This window comes from Cupressus sempervirens, chromosome 1 (assembly GCF_028749045.1).
Source record: "Cupressus sempervirens isolate cs-2001-9-10 chromosome 1, ASM2874904v1, whole genome shotgun sequence".
Classification (NCBI taxonomy): domain Eukaryota; kingdom Viridiplantae; phylum Streptophyta; class Pinopsida; order Cupressales; family Cupressaceae; genus Cupressus; species Cupressus sempervirens.
Genome location: NC_143118.1, coordinates 304,314,489 through 304,330,826, shown reverse-complemented (window position 1 = coordinate 304,330,826; position 16,338 = coordinate 304,314,489). Strand labels below are relative to the sequence as shown.

The 16,338-nt window shown below is 34.8% G+C and overlaps 1 protein-coding gene across 11 annotated transcripts in view; it reads right to left on the bottom strand.

The window, feature by feature from the left end:
• Window positions 1-16,338, bottom strand: part of LOC149577320 (E3 UFM1-protein ligase-like protein) — a 280,489-nt gene that overhangs the window by 210,337 nt on the left and 53,814 nt on the right. For all 11 annotated transcript variants that reach the window (XM_089823447.1, XM_089823448.1, XM_089823445.1 and 8 more), the window contains exons 3-4: window positions 8,513-8,785; window positions 8,291-8,338 (exon numbers count right to left, since the gene is read on the bottom strand). In XM_089823447.1, coding sequence (XP_089679573.1) covers window positions 8,291-8,338; window positions 8,513-8,785 — 321 coding nt within the window. The remainder of the gene's footprint in view (window positions 1-8,290; window positions 8,339-8,512; window positions 8,786-16,338) is intronic.

The window sequence follows — 16,338 nt, the reverse complement described above, 5'->3', positions numbered from 1 at the left end:
AATTAATTTTTGATGAAATATTATTTGAATGGGCTATAAATAATATTAACACTATCATATAAAAAATATAATGTGCAAATATTATTTTAAAAGCAATATTTGCTAGAGCTTTTGATTTAAAAATCAAAAATTAAAACAAACTATATAGTTAATATAGTCACTTAAGTGAAAATCAAAAAGTAACTCAACTTAAAAATATAACACAAAGTGTACTATAGTTACTTCAAAAGAAAAATCAAAATGATAAAGTAACTTAAAAACATGACATAAAATAAATTCATGTTATATTTTTCAAGAAGTGAATATCAACTTAAAAATATAACATGATATTTTTAATTTGTGCAATTGCACCTAAAAGGTCCACTTTTTGGGCACTAAATTGGTCATATCTTTTGATTCCCAACTCTGATTAAGCTCTAAGATAGACTGAATCGAAGAAAAACTAAAAGCAATGACTTGAGCAAAACCAAAGGACCAAAAGCTGACAAACACACCCTCAAAAACGAGAAAAAGGACATTGAAGGCTTCAAAAATCAAGCATAGGCTCATAAAATTAAAAAATTTAAAAAACTAAAAAGACTTAACGAAAGCCTTCAATAAGAGAATTCATTATATCAATTGGGGTTGATTGATTAATCAATGTTAGTCAATTAAATGATGAACTAACTCAGAGAAATATGAAACTAACTTGAAAATGTTTCCTACTATTACCTACATTTTGAGGTGACAAAAAATAGGACAACGTCTAGCACTAGAGGGTGATGTATGGCACCTATAAAGTCAATTTGCCATCTCATAAAAGGCTATTCCACTTGAATTAGATGTAGAAGCATTGCTGGTAGCCTCTCTTTTCCTCCAAACATAGCACATTTGACACACTTTCTAGTCCATGCATGAGAATCCCTAAACAACGTAGGCCGGAAATAGCTCACCCGCATAATTTTCCATGCAGTAGTCTTAGCTGAAAAATGACCTCAACAGTACCATCATGAAACTCATAAAGGACTTTTTCTACCTAATCACTATCAACACATCTCAAGAGTACCCCATTGTGATCCTTTCTAAAATGCACACCATCTATTAGCACATAAGGAACAAATTGCATCCTATAATATCTTCTTTTTGCCTTATCTAAACCTGATGGACATTTGCTAATTTTAAGGAAATGAGACGTATCCTTTAGTCAGCTTATTGTATTATCATTGTTTTCTGCCATTTGGAACACTAGAATTATCTCTCTTCGTTCTTCAACTTTAAAAGCTTCTTCAACACTCAGCTACTCACAAAGTCCTTTGCCCCTGACTAGTTTAGTGAATTGAATTTCCACATCATACTCCAATACCTTTGTTATCCAGCCAGCTCGCTTTTCATTGAAGTCCTTAATAAAAACTCCTTGAACACTTGGATGACCTACTCGAAAAAGCACCTTACTATGGGACAGCAAGTGTCTGAATTTTTTAAGGCTTTTAATAACAAGTACGTGTCTTTCAACAAAACTATACCTCTATTCAAACTTCATAGTCTTCAAGACCTTTACTCAAAAAAGCAATTGGCTGCTCCAATCCTTCCAAGATTTATTGCACTAGCATAACAGAAATAACTTCAGGTCCTCCATTTGCATAAAGAATAAAATCCCTATTAAAATTAGGATTTACCAATACATGGGCTGCTGCTAGGGCCTCTTTAATGGCCTAAAAACTCTCCTTTGCTTCTTTTGTCCAAGTAAAGACAATGTTTTTCTTAAGCATGGTTGTCACAAGCTTAAGCAAGGCTGCAATATCAGGCAGAAATCTCCTAATAAAGTTGATACGACCAATAAACCTCTGAAGTCCCTTCTTATGCTGAGGTAAGGGCAACTCCAAAATTGCTGCAACCCGTTCAAGGTGTACTTTGATTCCTTTTTTTAACACCACATTATGAAGTAGCTTACCTTCATGGACAAGAAAAATGCACTTTTTGGGATTCAACGAAATACCAAACTCCCGACAATGTTCAAAAATCTGTTGTAGATGGCCAATATGATCTGCTGCCTTCTTGGAATAAGCGGTAACATCATCAAGATATACCAAAACAAACTTGTGCATTAAATTGTTTAAGGTCGTTTCCATTGCCTTCTAAAAAGTTGCTCCAGTGTTGGACAATCTAAACAACATCCTTTTGTATGCCATTGTACCCCACTTTGTGGGGAATGTTGTTTTGAATTGATCCTCTTCCTTCACCAAAATCCGGTTATATGTAGAATATCCAACCAGCAAGGAAATCACTCAGCTCTTGCTATATATTGCAAAATTTGTTCCATTGATGGGAGTGGATGCCTATCTTTTAACAAGACTCTATTCAAGTTCCTGAAATCTACACACCGCCTAAGTTCTCTATTCTTCTTTCTTACGGGGACCAAGTTTGCAACCCAGCTGAATATTTGATAGGGAAAAATATTTCGCTCTCTATGAGTCTAAAAGACCCCTTCTACATTAATGGCTCCAATCTGGGATCAACTAGTCTTTGTTTCTGCCTAACAAGCTTGGCTGTTGCATCCAACTCTATGGTATGTTGTGCAAGCTGCAGGTCAAAACCTTTCAAATCTATGTATTCCCATGCAAATATTTGACTGAACTCTTGGAATAAATTAAGGAATGACAACTTCAACAAGATTTACTTTACCAATTTTAAGGTCCTTTCCAAATGCAATCTCCAAATCTTCATATTAATTCTGTTGTACCAGCAGGTCAGATTTACCAGTTTTAACTTATCTAAATTGAAAACACTCTCCAAAGCAACTAACCCCTTAGGCAGCTTGTTATGTTTTAGCTGCAGTGCTTGATCTCTATACTACTCTTTATATTTATATTGGTTTGAACCAGCAAAAAAATCTTCTTTAAACAAAAACTCTTTTCAATTGCTTTTAGATGTAGACTCTTTTCATGTATTTCTGATATATGCATGTGATTTATGATCTCCTACTGATATATCCCTCCTTTTCTATGCAAATGTACAAGATACCAATAGAATAGGAGATGTATGTATAAGAGGAGGTATTGGCATTGCATAGATCTTTTGATCGAATGTATTTCTCTTTCTATTGCAGGGCACAATTGAAACTTTGGAGGCGTGGCACAGGGCAGCTGACAAGAAGAGGCAAACAAGAGGACGCACAACTAGTCATTCACCACAGGCAATGACTGGTTACCCATGACCTTTGCATACTTATTCTATTTCTTTCTTCCACATTCATTACATTTCTGAGTTACCGGGTTCGGACTCTAAAGCTCAGGTCCGAGTCCGGGTTCAAGCCCAAGTCCGCTACACATCAAGCACGGACCCATAGTCCCAAAAAAGGACCTTGCTCAAACCCGCCGCGGACTTGAGCGATTCCAAGAGGACCTGCGGCTTGTGGGACCATAAAGTAGTCCAAAAAACATTTTAAAATGTTTATCTTTGACATTTGGCATTGATCAATAATCAAGTAACATTCATATATTCATACTATGAAATGACTTAGTAAGATAGTTTTATAACTATGCAAGTTTCTTTTTTTTTGCATATGTACATTGTATATACATATATATATATATACTCACAAACCCACCACGAACCCAAATGGAAAAAAAAATTGCCCAAACCCACGAACCTGAACCCGAAACCGAATCTAAACCCAAATCAGCAACTTAGTTACATTTGTATAGAAGGTAATAACTTGGCAGTAGAGCAGTAGAGGCTACTCTCACAGCCCTTGTGTGAGAGGTACATGTACATTCAGCATGTTAGTTGTATTTCATCATATGTATATATCAGTTATACTCATTTTTTGGTAATGAATACCAAAGGACATTTCAGCTTAGTTCTCACTTTACAATAGAAATGATTTGCAAAATATAACTAATTGTAAACATAAATAGAACATGTGCCTTTATGAAATCTTTTGCTTTGTATGAAATTAAATTTTCACAAATGTAAAACTTCAGTAACAAGTGTTGGTACCCAGAACAAGCACCACAAGGCGATGGTACTTGAAGATTATCATCATTCTCTGCTTTCAAGTGTAGTACTTCTTTTCGTTGAATCGATGACTTCATTCTAAGAGAAGATTGATGAGAGATGCCATTACACGTTTTTAAAGGAAAAAAGGTGAATATCTAAAAAGGCACGAACTTTGAGGCAGATTAACAGAAGACCCAAAAAAACTGAAAGGTTACGCAAAAGAGAGCTCAAAAAAGCCAGAAAGAATCTAAAATTAGATTCTAAAACAGCTGGCTCGAAAAGCAAGGCACAAAAAAATGATGCACCTAGAAAAACAGAGTCTGACCAATTGAGATTTGCCAAAACCCACCAAGGATCTCCAAAACAAATTTCAAAACGACAAATAATCTGAGAGTTTCGCAAGAAACCCTGGCCGTTTTCTAAAACCCCCAAAATTGGCAAATTTGACTATATAAAAGTGGTGGAAAATGAAATTGTTGGACAAAAATTAGAGACAAAGGGTTTAAAACTCCCTAGATGCCGCCCTTTGCAATGGGTGTGTAGAAAAAAAAGGTCAAAATGCCCAAAAAGGCCACGAAATTGCAAGAAAACAGGCTCATACAAAAAAATGAATTCCTGCAAAAACAAAAAAATGAGCACCCAGGCAAAGATTTCAAAAATCTATGAATCTAAAATCTCATGAAGAAATTATAGATATTCAAAACCTATTTCAAAAACTTAATAAGAAAATTTAAATAATGAAATTATTTTTCGAAAAAAAATAGCTTCGATACCATATTATAGTAAAATAATGAGTGTGTTATTAAACAGAGATTATAAATGATCTATATACACAAGTATACACATGAATTATGGTAAAATAATGAATGTGTTATTAAACAAAGATCATAAATGATTTATATATACAAGTATACACAAGAATGCTTCTATAACAAACAAAGAGCGAGAAATAGAAACATTTTGAAGAGAGTTTTCATATTGAACAAGGAGAGAATATGGAAACATAGAAGAAGAATGATCGTTAGAAATAAAAGTAAATCTATGAAAGAGAGAGTAACAAAATCAGAAAGATTTAACTCTAATATGATGACCTTGCCTCTTTCTGTGATCTTCGGCATTTGGTGGTGAACTTGAACAAGACCAAGGTAATGGTCATCAATTGTCTTAAGACCTCTCACCTCTACTTTCTATTCCAAGGCGAGGAAATTGAAGTTGTTTTCTCGTACACTTATTTGGGTGTTAGGTTCTCAAGTCCCCACTTCAGCTTGAGGTCAATGGCTCAACCTTGCATTAACAAGGGTTATGGTTCTCTGGCCCTTGTTGGGAGACAATATTTGAAACATCATTTCTAAGACATGAGCTTCAAGCTAACTCTTTTGAACACTGATCAGACTGAATGAGCTCTGAGGTTCCGAGGTTTGGGGGTCTTCTTTGCTTGAGTCACAATGGGCTTCTATGAAAAGTTTCGAGACTCTCCTCGGGCAGATCATCAGATGTAGTCAGTTTACCTGATACAATATTGTTCTATCCAACTTTAGGGTTCATCCGTTCGAGTTCTTACATCACCTACGGGGCTTCGTTGATTCCCTAGAGGTTGTCACAAGGTTTGCCGAATTTTCGGCTCCAGGTTTGAAATTCGGCAAACCTAAAAAATAAATCAAAAATTCGTATAAATTTGTCTTAGGTCACAAGTCATTGTTTGTACTATAGGTCGCAGGTTGTATTTGTAATCGTGAGTGCAGGTCACAAGTCGTGATCATGGGTTACAAATCTTTGCTTTCCCATCTACTTTCAAAGAATTAACCTATGCTTCTCGTCTGCTTTCAGCATCTTTTCAATGCCCCACAATAAACGAAATCTGTGAAAGCTTGGCTTCTTTCACTCCTCTCCATCAATAATAGCATCTGAAGAAAACTCGCATTTGCATCCATTCCTCTCCCTCAACAATTTGGGCATGATTATATTGTTTTTCAATGTTTGAAGATTATTTAATTTTAGGTTTTGGTTCATGGTTTTAAATTTTTATTATAGTATGTTCAATGTTTAGAAATATTTAACTTTAGATTTACTTAATAATTATAATTTTTTATTATCAAATGTTTTGTTACTGTTATTATTAATTTCAATCTGTTATTAATTTGATATAATTATTTAAATATTAAAACATGTTAATATTATTTTATATTATATTATCATTAATATCATATATTTATAATTAAATATGTCAATGCTTATATTATTTTATATTATTTTATCAATTATTAAAATATATAATAATAAAAATAGCATATGCTTCTTTTTTGAAAACTACATTAGGCGAATTTAATGTCAAATTTTTTTGAATTTTTTTGACTTGTCAAACTTCATCCGAATTTCATAGTTGTCGAACTCGAACCTTGTGACTCAGCCTAGAGGGGCATCACAAATATTCTTACTTGGCCTGTTCTTCCTTGGAGGCTACAGTGCACTCTAACCCCATTGGTCAGGCTTCTTGTTGGTTCACTCAAGCTTCAGCTTTGTTGGGTTCTATCAAGATTTATATCGATTGCCTTCCCCCTTCCAATACTCCCCAGATGCCCCCACTCATCTTTTACCCTCCTGACAAAAGTTATAGATATTTATATTAGGACGGACATCTACAGACAGTATATTCATACCACTTGGAATAGTCCCATTAGGGTCTTTGTCCTATGATGGCATTCTATGCAAAGTATTTCCTTGAACTACAGGACAAGTCAGTGTACGTCCCTTGTACCTTTCTTATGGTTGGTCTCATGCTCTAGGTATCTCTTTTTGTTTCAAAAGAGTGGGCTCCCATCGGTTCTGCTCGCAAATCAAGGATGAAATCTAACAACTTTGTGATTTAGGGAAGGCTGAGACATACTCACTTCATTTTTCACTGCTCTATATACTATGAGATCAGAGGAATATTCTACTTCTTATTTAGAGAGACTCAGCCTCTTCATGCCTTCTTCTCAGATACAAATTAGAGGTGCCTTGTGCTCTATCTTCAAGAGACGCATAGTCTCTAGGACAATGCCCTTCAGCAGACCCTCCTCCTGTAATTGCACTCTGACCAAATTATTATCTCCATCTTTATAGTGGTTCCCCTATGCGGGTCACCAAGCAAGTGATGGATACCCTTTGGGGTCTCCCAGGGTTGTGCAGTCTCATAAATCCTCCACTTAGCATGAGTCTCTTCTTCTTCTAGCACTTCCAAGGGTTCCCCAAGACATCTTGGGACCTTTGATCCTACAGTTATCTGTCAGTTCAAGACTTTTTCCCAATTGATCGAAGTAGCTGGTTTGTTGAGCATTGCTCATTGTTCTATCTTTTTCCGAACATTGTTCGGTACTCCTGTTGTTTGTTGGGTTGCTCCTCTTTTGTTGGCAGTCCCTTAAACCTTTTGTTGGATATTAATAAATTTATTTAATCAATCTTATGCCCCCTTATATAATAGTCCACATTCTTGCACTTTTAATAAATGAAACAATAGGCTCCATATTCAAGTATCTTGAGGGCATCATTACAATTAAGTTTTGAACTAAACTTGAGATTTGGTTCTGATACAACCTTTTATCATTACCGATATCAGCATAGCAATCAATCCTTTACCAACCTATAAAGCATTGGAATAAAATCCTCTATAATTATTTTCTCTCCTGTGTTAACCTGCAAGTGTTCCTACCAAGCTCTTTTATAACATTTTAAGTGGTAGATTAAAGCCATTAGATTGTTTGTATTGCAGTGCCACTTTATGTTGATAACTGTAGTTGCTGGACGCAGCAAATTTTCACTTATGAATGAATTGATATGTAAATTTCTAAATTACTAGGGAAGTGTAGCGTCAAAATCTATCAATGTAAGCAAGAAATTACCTAAGAGGTAAGTTATGGAGAAACACAACTACTATAGTAATAAGGACATTACTGATTACTCCTATACTGTAATAATCTAAGTTGATCATTAAATGTCAATTTCTGCTAAGTCATCGTATGAAAGTATGTGTTAATGGACTTCTATTATAAATTTCCACTCATGTCATCTGGTTTCAATTATAAATGTTGCCGTGTATCATTCCAAAATGATAAACATGCAGACTACAAAGGATCTCAATGCCCTATTTACTAACATATCTGCATTATTAACGTACTATATTTGAATAAATTTGTCCACACACATTATCATTCTGAGAAAGTCAATATTCAGTAAATGACACACGTGATTTCAAAGAATTATGGCATACTGAAACACTAATCAACCACTCAGAAGTAGACAATACAAAGGAAGAGCTGCTTTTAAACTAGTAGACCTGAGAAAAGAAAGATTCCACACTCTCGCGTTGTGCATGAGCAAATACCTGTCACATCCAGACATTTCAATGATTTAGCTAATTGTGAGAGTATAGCATACAAGAAAAGGTAAAGTTGTATACATGGAAAACTACAACACTATGTTTTAAACAAAGCCTGACAAACCCTAGACAAACCAGCCACAAGGCATCAGAAATTAACTAAAGATAATGATGACATACAGCTGGTGTCCAAGACACTCCTGAGCGAAGTGAACCAAGAACATCCCCATCTTTGATAAGGCTATTCAACAAGGTCTGGAAAAGGATACCCTCTGTAGAGCTCATACTACTACCTCCTCCATCCATTTGTTGAAGCAAATCATTTATAGAACTCCAAACAGATGATAAGTTTGTTGGAACCATTAGTCCTCGTACTGCTCCTCGTATCATGGCCCTGATACGAGCAATATATGCAGGAGTATATAACCGGCCACCTTCTAATTTCCCTTGTACCTGAATACATGGAAATTATTAAAATATTCACAACTAAGTAACAAATACCCAAATAACTCCAAACATAATGATTAAGAAAGAATGTCTAGACCATGAAAACCATTTTGCAGCGGGGTTCATTTTGCAGCGGGGTTCAAAACAAAATGCCATAGTAGCCACATTCAGTATAAAACAAAATGCAAGAGGTTCATAAAAAAATGGAAATACATTTCAAAAAAGAAATCAAGAGAAAATTAGAAAAACAATTCCAGAGAATGTTTTCAGAAAATATCCCAAACCATGTAGAACTTCATATAGAAAACTTTTATCTAGGCCCTAGGACAATAAATCATGGCCAGCTCCTCGGAACTTGCCCGTATTTGCTGCTTGGAAAGATCTTGAAAACAATTTTGTAATGTCCGCTTCTTCATCTTAGGTATTTGGAGAAACGCAGGCTTTAGAGAGTTGAAAAAGAGGATTTTTTTATTAATTAAATTTGGTTACCTTAAGTTGTTGCAGTTAACTTTATTAATGGGGCCACTTTATGGGTTCAAAAGGTTAAAGACAAATAAATATAAAATATAATGTCACTTAATGGGGCCAAAAGGTTAAAGACAAATAAATATAAATCTTAACTTCTCAAAATTTCTCAGGGAAGTTATTAACAAGAATCAAGGAGCTCATTTGCACATCTGGGACATTTTATTTCTCTTAATGCAAACCTTAGACTTCAAGATCAACCTCAAAAGTCAAACACTATAACAAAATCCTAAAGATGGGTGGCTTCAGGAATGAAATATTTCTCCCTAGTGTTCACAGTTCACAGAAGCAACAAGCATTTATTTATATTGGTTGGCTTTAGAATCTCCAGGCACAAATTTATAAAGATTTGCACGCATATAACGAATTTGTGTGGTAGAGTTTGCTAATAGTGAAAATATAAGTGTGTGTGCAAATGATATTGGCAAGAGATCTCCGTGCCGTTTGGTTGTGAAAGATATAATAGAATTTATTTATCTTCTGCTGAGGTGAAAACCGAGCTGTGCTATTCCTAGAAGCTCACTAGGACCCATACCATTGCAAGAGATAACAACCTTTGTCAGTAGTCATTAAAGAAAGTTTAAAGCCTTCCTCAAGTGCTTACAAGGCCTTCGCACTAGGTTTATATCCTTTTAAGCTACCATCCCTCCTTTATGTGTTGTCATACTTCTCCAAAGCTTATCACACCATACTTGAACTGGACATACAAGCTATTTAGGATATTCAAAAAGTACAAAATGAATGCCAGTTTGGCTTATATTTGTCTATCATTTGGATCAGCAATCTTGAAACACAAAAAGTGTTGTTTATTTAAAAATAAGTCTGCTGTTAAAAATTCCTGTGCAATATGGCAATACTTAGACATATATTAAATTCTCCTCAGACATTGTCATTATCATGAAGTTTGGAATGTGATGTTACAATGAATATTTGTACTACTTCAATTCAAGTGGAAACAAAACCCAAAACAGAAGACATGCAAACTGTTTGAAAAAAATCTTGAGCCCCAAAATTGGCAAAACTGTAAAAATAATTGGTTAAAATTTTAGCTCAGTCCGTTACTGCTTTGCTGTATCCAAACAAAAAAATATTATACCAAGTCAAATTTTTAGTATAAAATTTGTTGCTTTTACTTGTTAGCTATACTTAATCCTTGTCAATGTTATTTTTTTCATCTCTAGTCAGTGTCTTGCCAAGACCATCCAGGGAACTTTCCAATGCACCTAACAATGAAAATATTTAACGTTAGCTGAGGGAGAGAAGGTAAAATATATGTCAAGACACAAAATGTTGATTTATTTTTTTGAGGATTGCTGCAAATGTACTTAGCACTGCCGGATGTATTGGTATGTGTTTTCCAAAATGATAGTGATCTCTTATTTATATTGAGAATAAGCGATGAAGAGACATGTCCCATTAAGGGACATGTCTATTTGTTAATTAGATAATTAATATACTAACAAATTTAACCATAATTATTTATTTATATTATTTTTTCTCATATAACAATAAACTTATATCTCATATATAATGATGTCATAACCCCAACCGGTTATAGCTCAGATCACACCAATTTTTTATACTAAGTAGTTGTTTGACATTTCGTCAAACACTTGGCAAGCAAACTTATTACCACCGTAATAACCCTTAACCGATCCCACTGACTATGCTGATAGATTTCACATTTCATACATCTTTTTTTGCTTGTGTTAATACTTTGGATTTTGCATATATAAATATAAGAAAGAAATGACAGTGCTGGATATCGGCAATGTACTAACCAACTGGTTCAGGAATGAAAGATTACATTGCAATTTTATTATATGAAACCAATAAACATTCCACAACAAATTACAAAGACAAAGAACCTGTTAAACTCCAGCTTCGAATTAATAAGCAGCAGGTCTGGTTATAACATTCTCATGGGCCTGAGACTGCTGTTTTTCTTAAAATAAAAATCTCTCCAGCTAGCATTTAAGATCCCCAACTGTAGTCTCTGCACTCACTTTATCACAGGCCAAATATGCCAGGTGATGGGCCTGTTATTGCCATCCAATCTGAGCGCATAAACAGAACAGCCCGTTAGGGCCTGCAACCTTCAAACAGCAGGCGAGAAATGCTCGCAGCCACCTGGTCTTGTCACTACAAGGAATCAGGCTGCCAAGACTGAAATGCAAACAGCGTCCACATACAAGGTGTTCAACACCTTCTAAAAGAGACCCGTGCACCCAGAAAAACAGAAAATTCAGATTAATCAAACACTAATCTGGGCCTTCCTAGATGCCCAAAATATTGATATGTTGATGTCCCTATAAGGAGATTCATATGCAGAATTTTGACTCTCCTTACTACCAATTAAATTCACAATAATTTAGTCTTCCAAGTAATAATAGAAAACAGAAATGGAAGATTCATTATCTCAGAAATTGATCCACAATACTTCAGTTGTGGGATCAATGCACAACTCGAAACTCCAGACCCCTATACCTCAGCAAGAGCACAAAAAATCAAAACTTGAGAAACATCACAAAGACAACAAGAGCAAAATAAGATAATCAAATAATCGGATGTCTTTTTCCCTCACGAAGAGCTCATATTTATAATCTTCAAATGCCCTTTTGTTTCCAAAATGTAACTTCACTTACGAAGCTTCTCCAACACAACTTGATAACATTCAATACTTGGCTTAGGCATATAATTAATTAATTAAATGGCCCCTTCCAATGAAGACTCAACCCTCAACTTAAGTGAAATTATAAGTCAAATTATAACTTCATAATAAGTCATTTAAATATTTAATAATAATTTGGCCACTAAAAAGATAATAACTCCCAAAATACTCATCATTTAAATATGTTGTCTAAAATCGGAGTCATGCATCTTATTTCTCCATGTGACCAAATGTACTTTCCAAAAGTAGAAAGCGTCCATCTCAATCAACACCGGACTTACCACAAATAGTAAGTACACAAAACTAAAACCCCAAATGAAGTCCAATCTGAGCCAAATGAACACCAACCTGTAGCTTACTGAATTGTGGAGAAGACCAGACCCTCCCAAGCCAAGCTACTGCCTCAGAAGACCCTCTATTCACAATAATTAGCCTACAAGGATCACAGTAATAGGCTAATCTCTGAAACTCTGATGTTGGCAAAAATGGGGAAATTACAGTCCTCCCTCCCTAAGATTGCTTGTCCTTAAGCAATCCTGGAACAAAATGAACATCACAGTCCACCCGAATCCCAAGGGTAGAACTGTGTACTATCCCTACACTGTACAAGCAACTCCCATAGCATCAACACCCAAATAATTGATATCAATGACAATCATCTAGAAACTGAGTGTGGGTGCTAATGGTGATAACAACCCATCGAAACTCGATCCAACTAAACTACCAACTTTGTCCACAACTGAGTCCCCATTAAACTGACACTCACACCCAATTGTACTATGGAGGTGATAACGACCATCACTATCACCAACTCTAACCTCTGATAGATTGTCCTCGGTGTGTGGATTCTAGGAGTGGTCTAACTTGCAGCTATTGATCCCATTTGCACAAGATGGAGCTAACCCATCTCATAATGGAGGGTATGAAACTAGAGTTAACCCACACTGACACTAAACCAAATGCTCTACCTGTGGTTCAAATGAAAAGTGATGAGCATTCCTCACAGTGTAATGCCGATAAAAACTCTCAGTCTTTGTCAAGGGCTCATCAATATCAAACTGGGAATCAAAAGATGGCTACAATCTCTAATAACTCCAAAGTACTGGTCAGGTAGGATCCTTGGCAATCCTCTCAGCAAACCCAACCTCAAAATCCTTGGGGGCAAGCAAAGTAGACAGAGTCTCTACAATCCTTCCCACCAACCTCTGAATAGCACAAGAGCCTCAAATGAGAGTACCCTCAGACATTCTATATGAATCCTACTGCACATCTGAACTCTCCAAAAGATACTTCATGAAAGACTCTGTGTAGTAGAAATTATATGTGGAAGCATCAACTTGCTCCCCTGTGACCCACAACTAATCCCCCTAAAAACGTAGCACTACCAATTGTCTAATGCTACGAGTTGTATGAAATGAAGAAATAGATTGGCTTTCAGCAAAGGGAAACAAATCATTTTCTATGATTATCTGGTTGATTTGGGCTTTTGGAGGAATAAAGGGAAATATTTTAATATTTCCTAAGTTGATTATTAAATAAATTATAATGAGGCTATATTTATAGTCATTTTGGAGTAATAAGGGAATAATAATCCAGGCTTGTATACCTATGTGTGATAGCTCATAGGAAAGATTTTGAGTTATTACAACTTATTTTCTCTACCTCGAGGTTATTTGATGCATTCAGTTATGACAACTTAATAAAGTAACATTTTTACTAAGTCTAGATGCCATTTATATGGACATTTTATTTTAATTAAAGTGCAAAGTGGGAAATTCCTTTTTGCGGTTCAAATTGCTTTGGAGAGGGGATTTAAGGAGAAGTAACCCTATTTTTTGAGCATCTTTTGAACATTACACTTTTGAAATTTGACATTGCTTCGATGGAGCGAATTGGAGGTCTGGGAAAAAAACCCCAAGACTGGAATTGTTGGGACATAACCTTCAGCAAGGATTGGTTGTTGTATTTGTTTGATTGGGCACTTAGATTGTTAGAGGTAGAGATTGATTTCATAGTTGCCTGCAGATTTCTGTTTGGTAGAGTGGGTTTCAGCTGGGCGGTCAGCACATTCCAGCTTGCACATGCCTTTGTAGCAGATCACGTGAGTGTTCTTGGAGGCAACATTCATCTTGTACCTAATGCCATTGTTGAGTATTGCTAAGAAGAGGTTATGACAGAAAATTGTATCATCTTGTTTACAGCTGTTCATCTTCCTCAAGTTGGCATTAATTCAGATTGTTGAAGGCATAAAACTAGTGCAAGGATCCATTGTTGAATTAAAGAAAAATTAGATTGTTTGCCTGTATGGGTATGTACTATTTCAGAATTAAAGTACTATTAAATTCTTAGCATTTTTCTTATTGTTCAGTCTACTGCAAATTGGAATTATATTAAACATTTCAGATTCCCCTTATATTTAATTGTAATTTTCAATTTGTGAAGCAATAAATTTGCAAGTCATTAATTGCAAGATTGTTTAGAATTTGGTATTTGGCATTATTAGTTGAGTTATTTAATTGCATATTCCAGTATTTGATATACACCAAAACATTCATATATTCTGAAAAAAACACAAGATTGCAAGACATTTCAAAACAAAAACAATTTTACCCAATGTTACAGTAGTGTGAGTCAGTCGGGTTATTACAATGGTATCAAAGCTTGATTGCAAAGTGCTTGACGAAATGTCAAACAACTGATTTATAAAATAATTTGGTGTTTGTCAAAGTTATAACCGGTTGGGGTTATTACAAAGAGCACAGAAAATAAAAACTTCAAAAACGTCACAAAGACGACAAGAACAAAATAAGATAATCAAATAATCAAATGCCTTTTTCCCTCACGAAGAGCTCATATTTATAATCTCCAAATGCCCTTTTGTTTCCAAAATGTAACTTCACTTACGAAGCTTCTCCAACACGACATAACTTTATAGCATTCAATACTTGGCTTAGGCATATAATTATTTTAAATAAAAAGCCCCTTCCAATGATGACTCAACCCTCCACATAAGTAACATTATAAAGTTAAATTATAACTTCTTAATAAGTCATTTAATGATTTAATAATAATTTGGCCACTAAAAATAAAATAACTCCCAAAATACTCATTATTTAAATATGTCGTCTAAAATAGGATTCACACCTATTATTTCTCCATGTGACCATACACACTTTCCAAAAATAGAAAGGGTTCATCTCAATCAACATCCGACTTACCACAAATAATAAGTACACAAAACTAAGCCCAAATGAAGTCCAATCTTAGCCAAACAAAGGCCAACCTATAGCTTACTGAATTGTGGAGAAGACAAGACCCTCCCAAGCCAAGCCACTACTTTAGAAAACCCTCTATCCACAATAATTAGCCTATGAGGATCACAATAATAGGCTAATCTATTGAACTCCGATGCTAGATATCTTTGACCAAAAGATATCCACCATTTTGATATCATGAGTATTGACCTAGAGAATATCAACTTATGCTATTCACCAAATACTCTGAGTAATGGCTTGCAAAAGATCAACATATGATATTCACCAATTACTCAATAAAGTTTGATATCACATCTTATATCATGCGTATTGGTCTTCAGAATATCAATACATGATATTCACCAAGTAGTCAATAAGGCAATGGCCTGCAGAATATCAACATATGATATTTACCAAATACCTATTATATATCTATATAAACAACTCATAGACCATTAGGTGAATGACATCTAATTTTCAACATTTACATAAAATGTATATCATGACTTAAGTTATTGTAAAATTGTCACCATCCAATAATTTTTGCACTTACAAGTGATAATCATTTGGAAGTCATCACTTCCTCATGACGTACACAGGGGGTAGGCCCATTATATCATGTAGCCACACACATGATACTAAAACTTTACATCAAGTCAAAACTCCCTTTGATTATGATATGATCAAGATCTTCAAAAATCAGTTGAAATATATCCTCCATCCACTCCTTTAGATGGATGTGCCAGACTCCCTCTCCTTTACCTTTGAAGAAGTGTGAGACTCCCTCTGAATCTGATATGGATCCTCCTTTTCTTGCAATAACATTTTCAGAAGAAAAGATCAAGGCAAATAGCTCTTAATGTAATGAAAATCACATTTAATAATTATAAGAACATAATGAAGTAATTTTATTCCAATATTTGAAATAGTTATTAAGATATTTATCATAATTTATTTTCATAAGCATATTATATATCCATAAATTTATTATAATCACATATGCATACATAATTTTATCTCAATATACATATCTAACATCATAGTAAATTATTTCATATTTACTATCTACTTAACATCTCCTTTAGCATATTTCGACATATAGAACATAT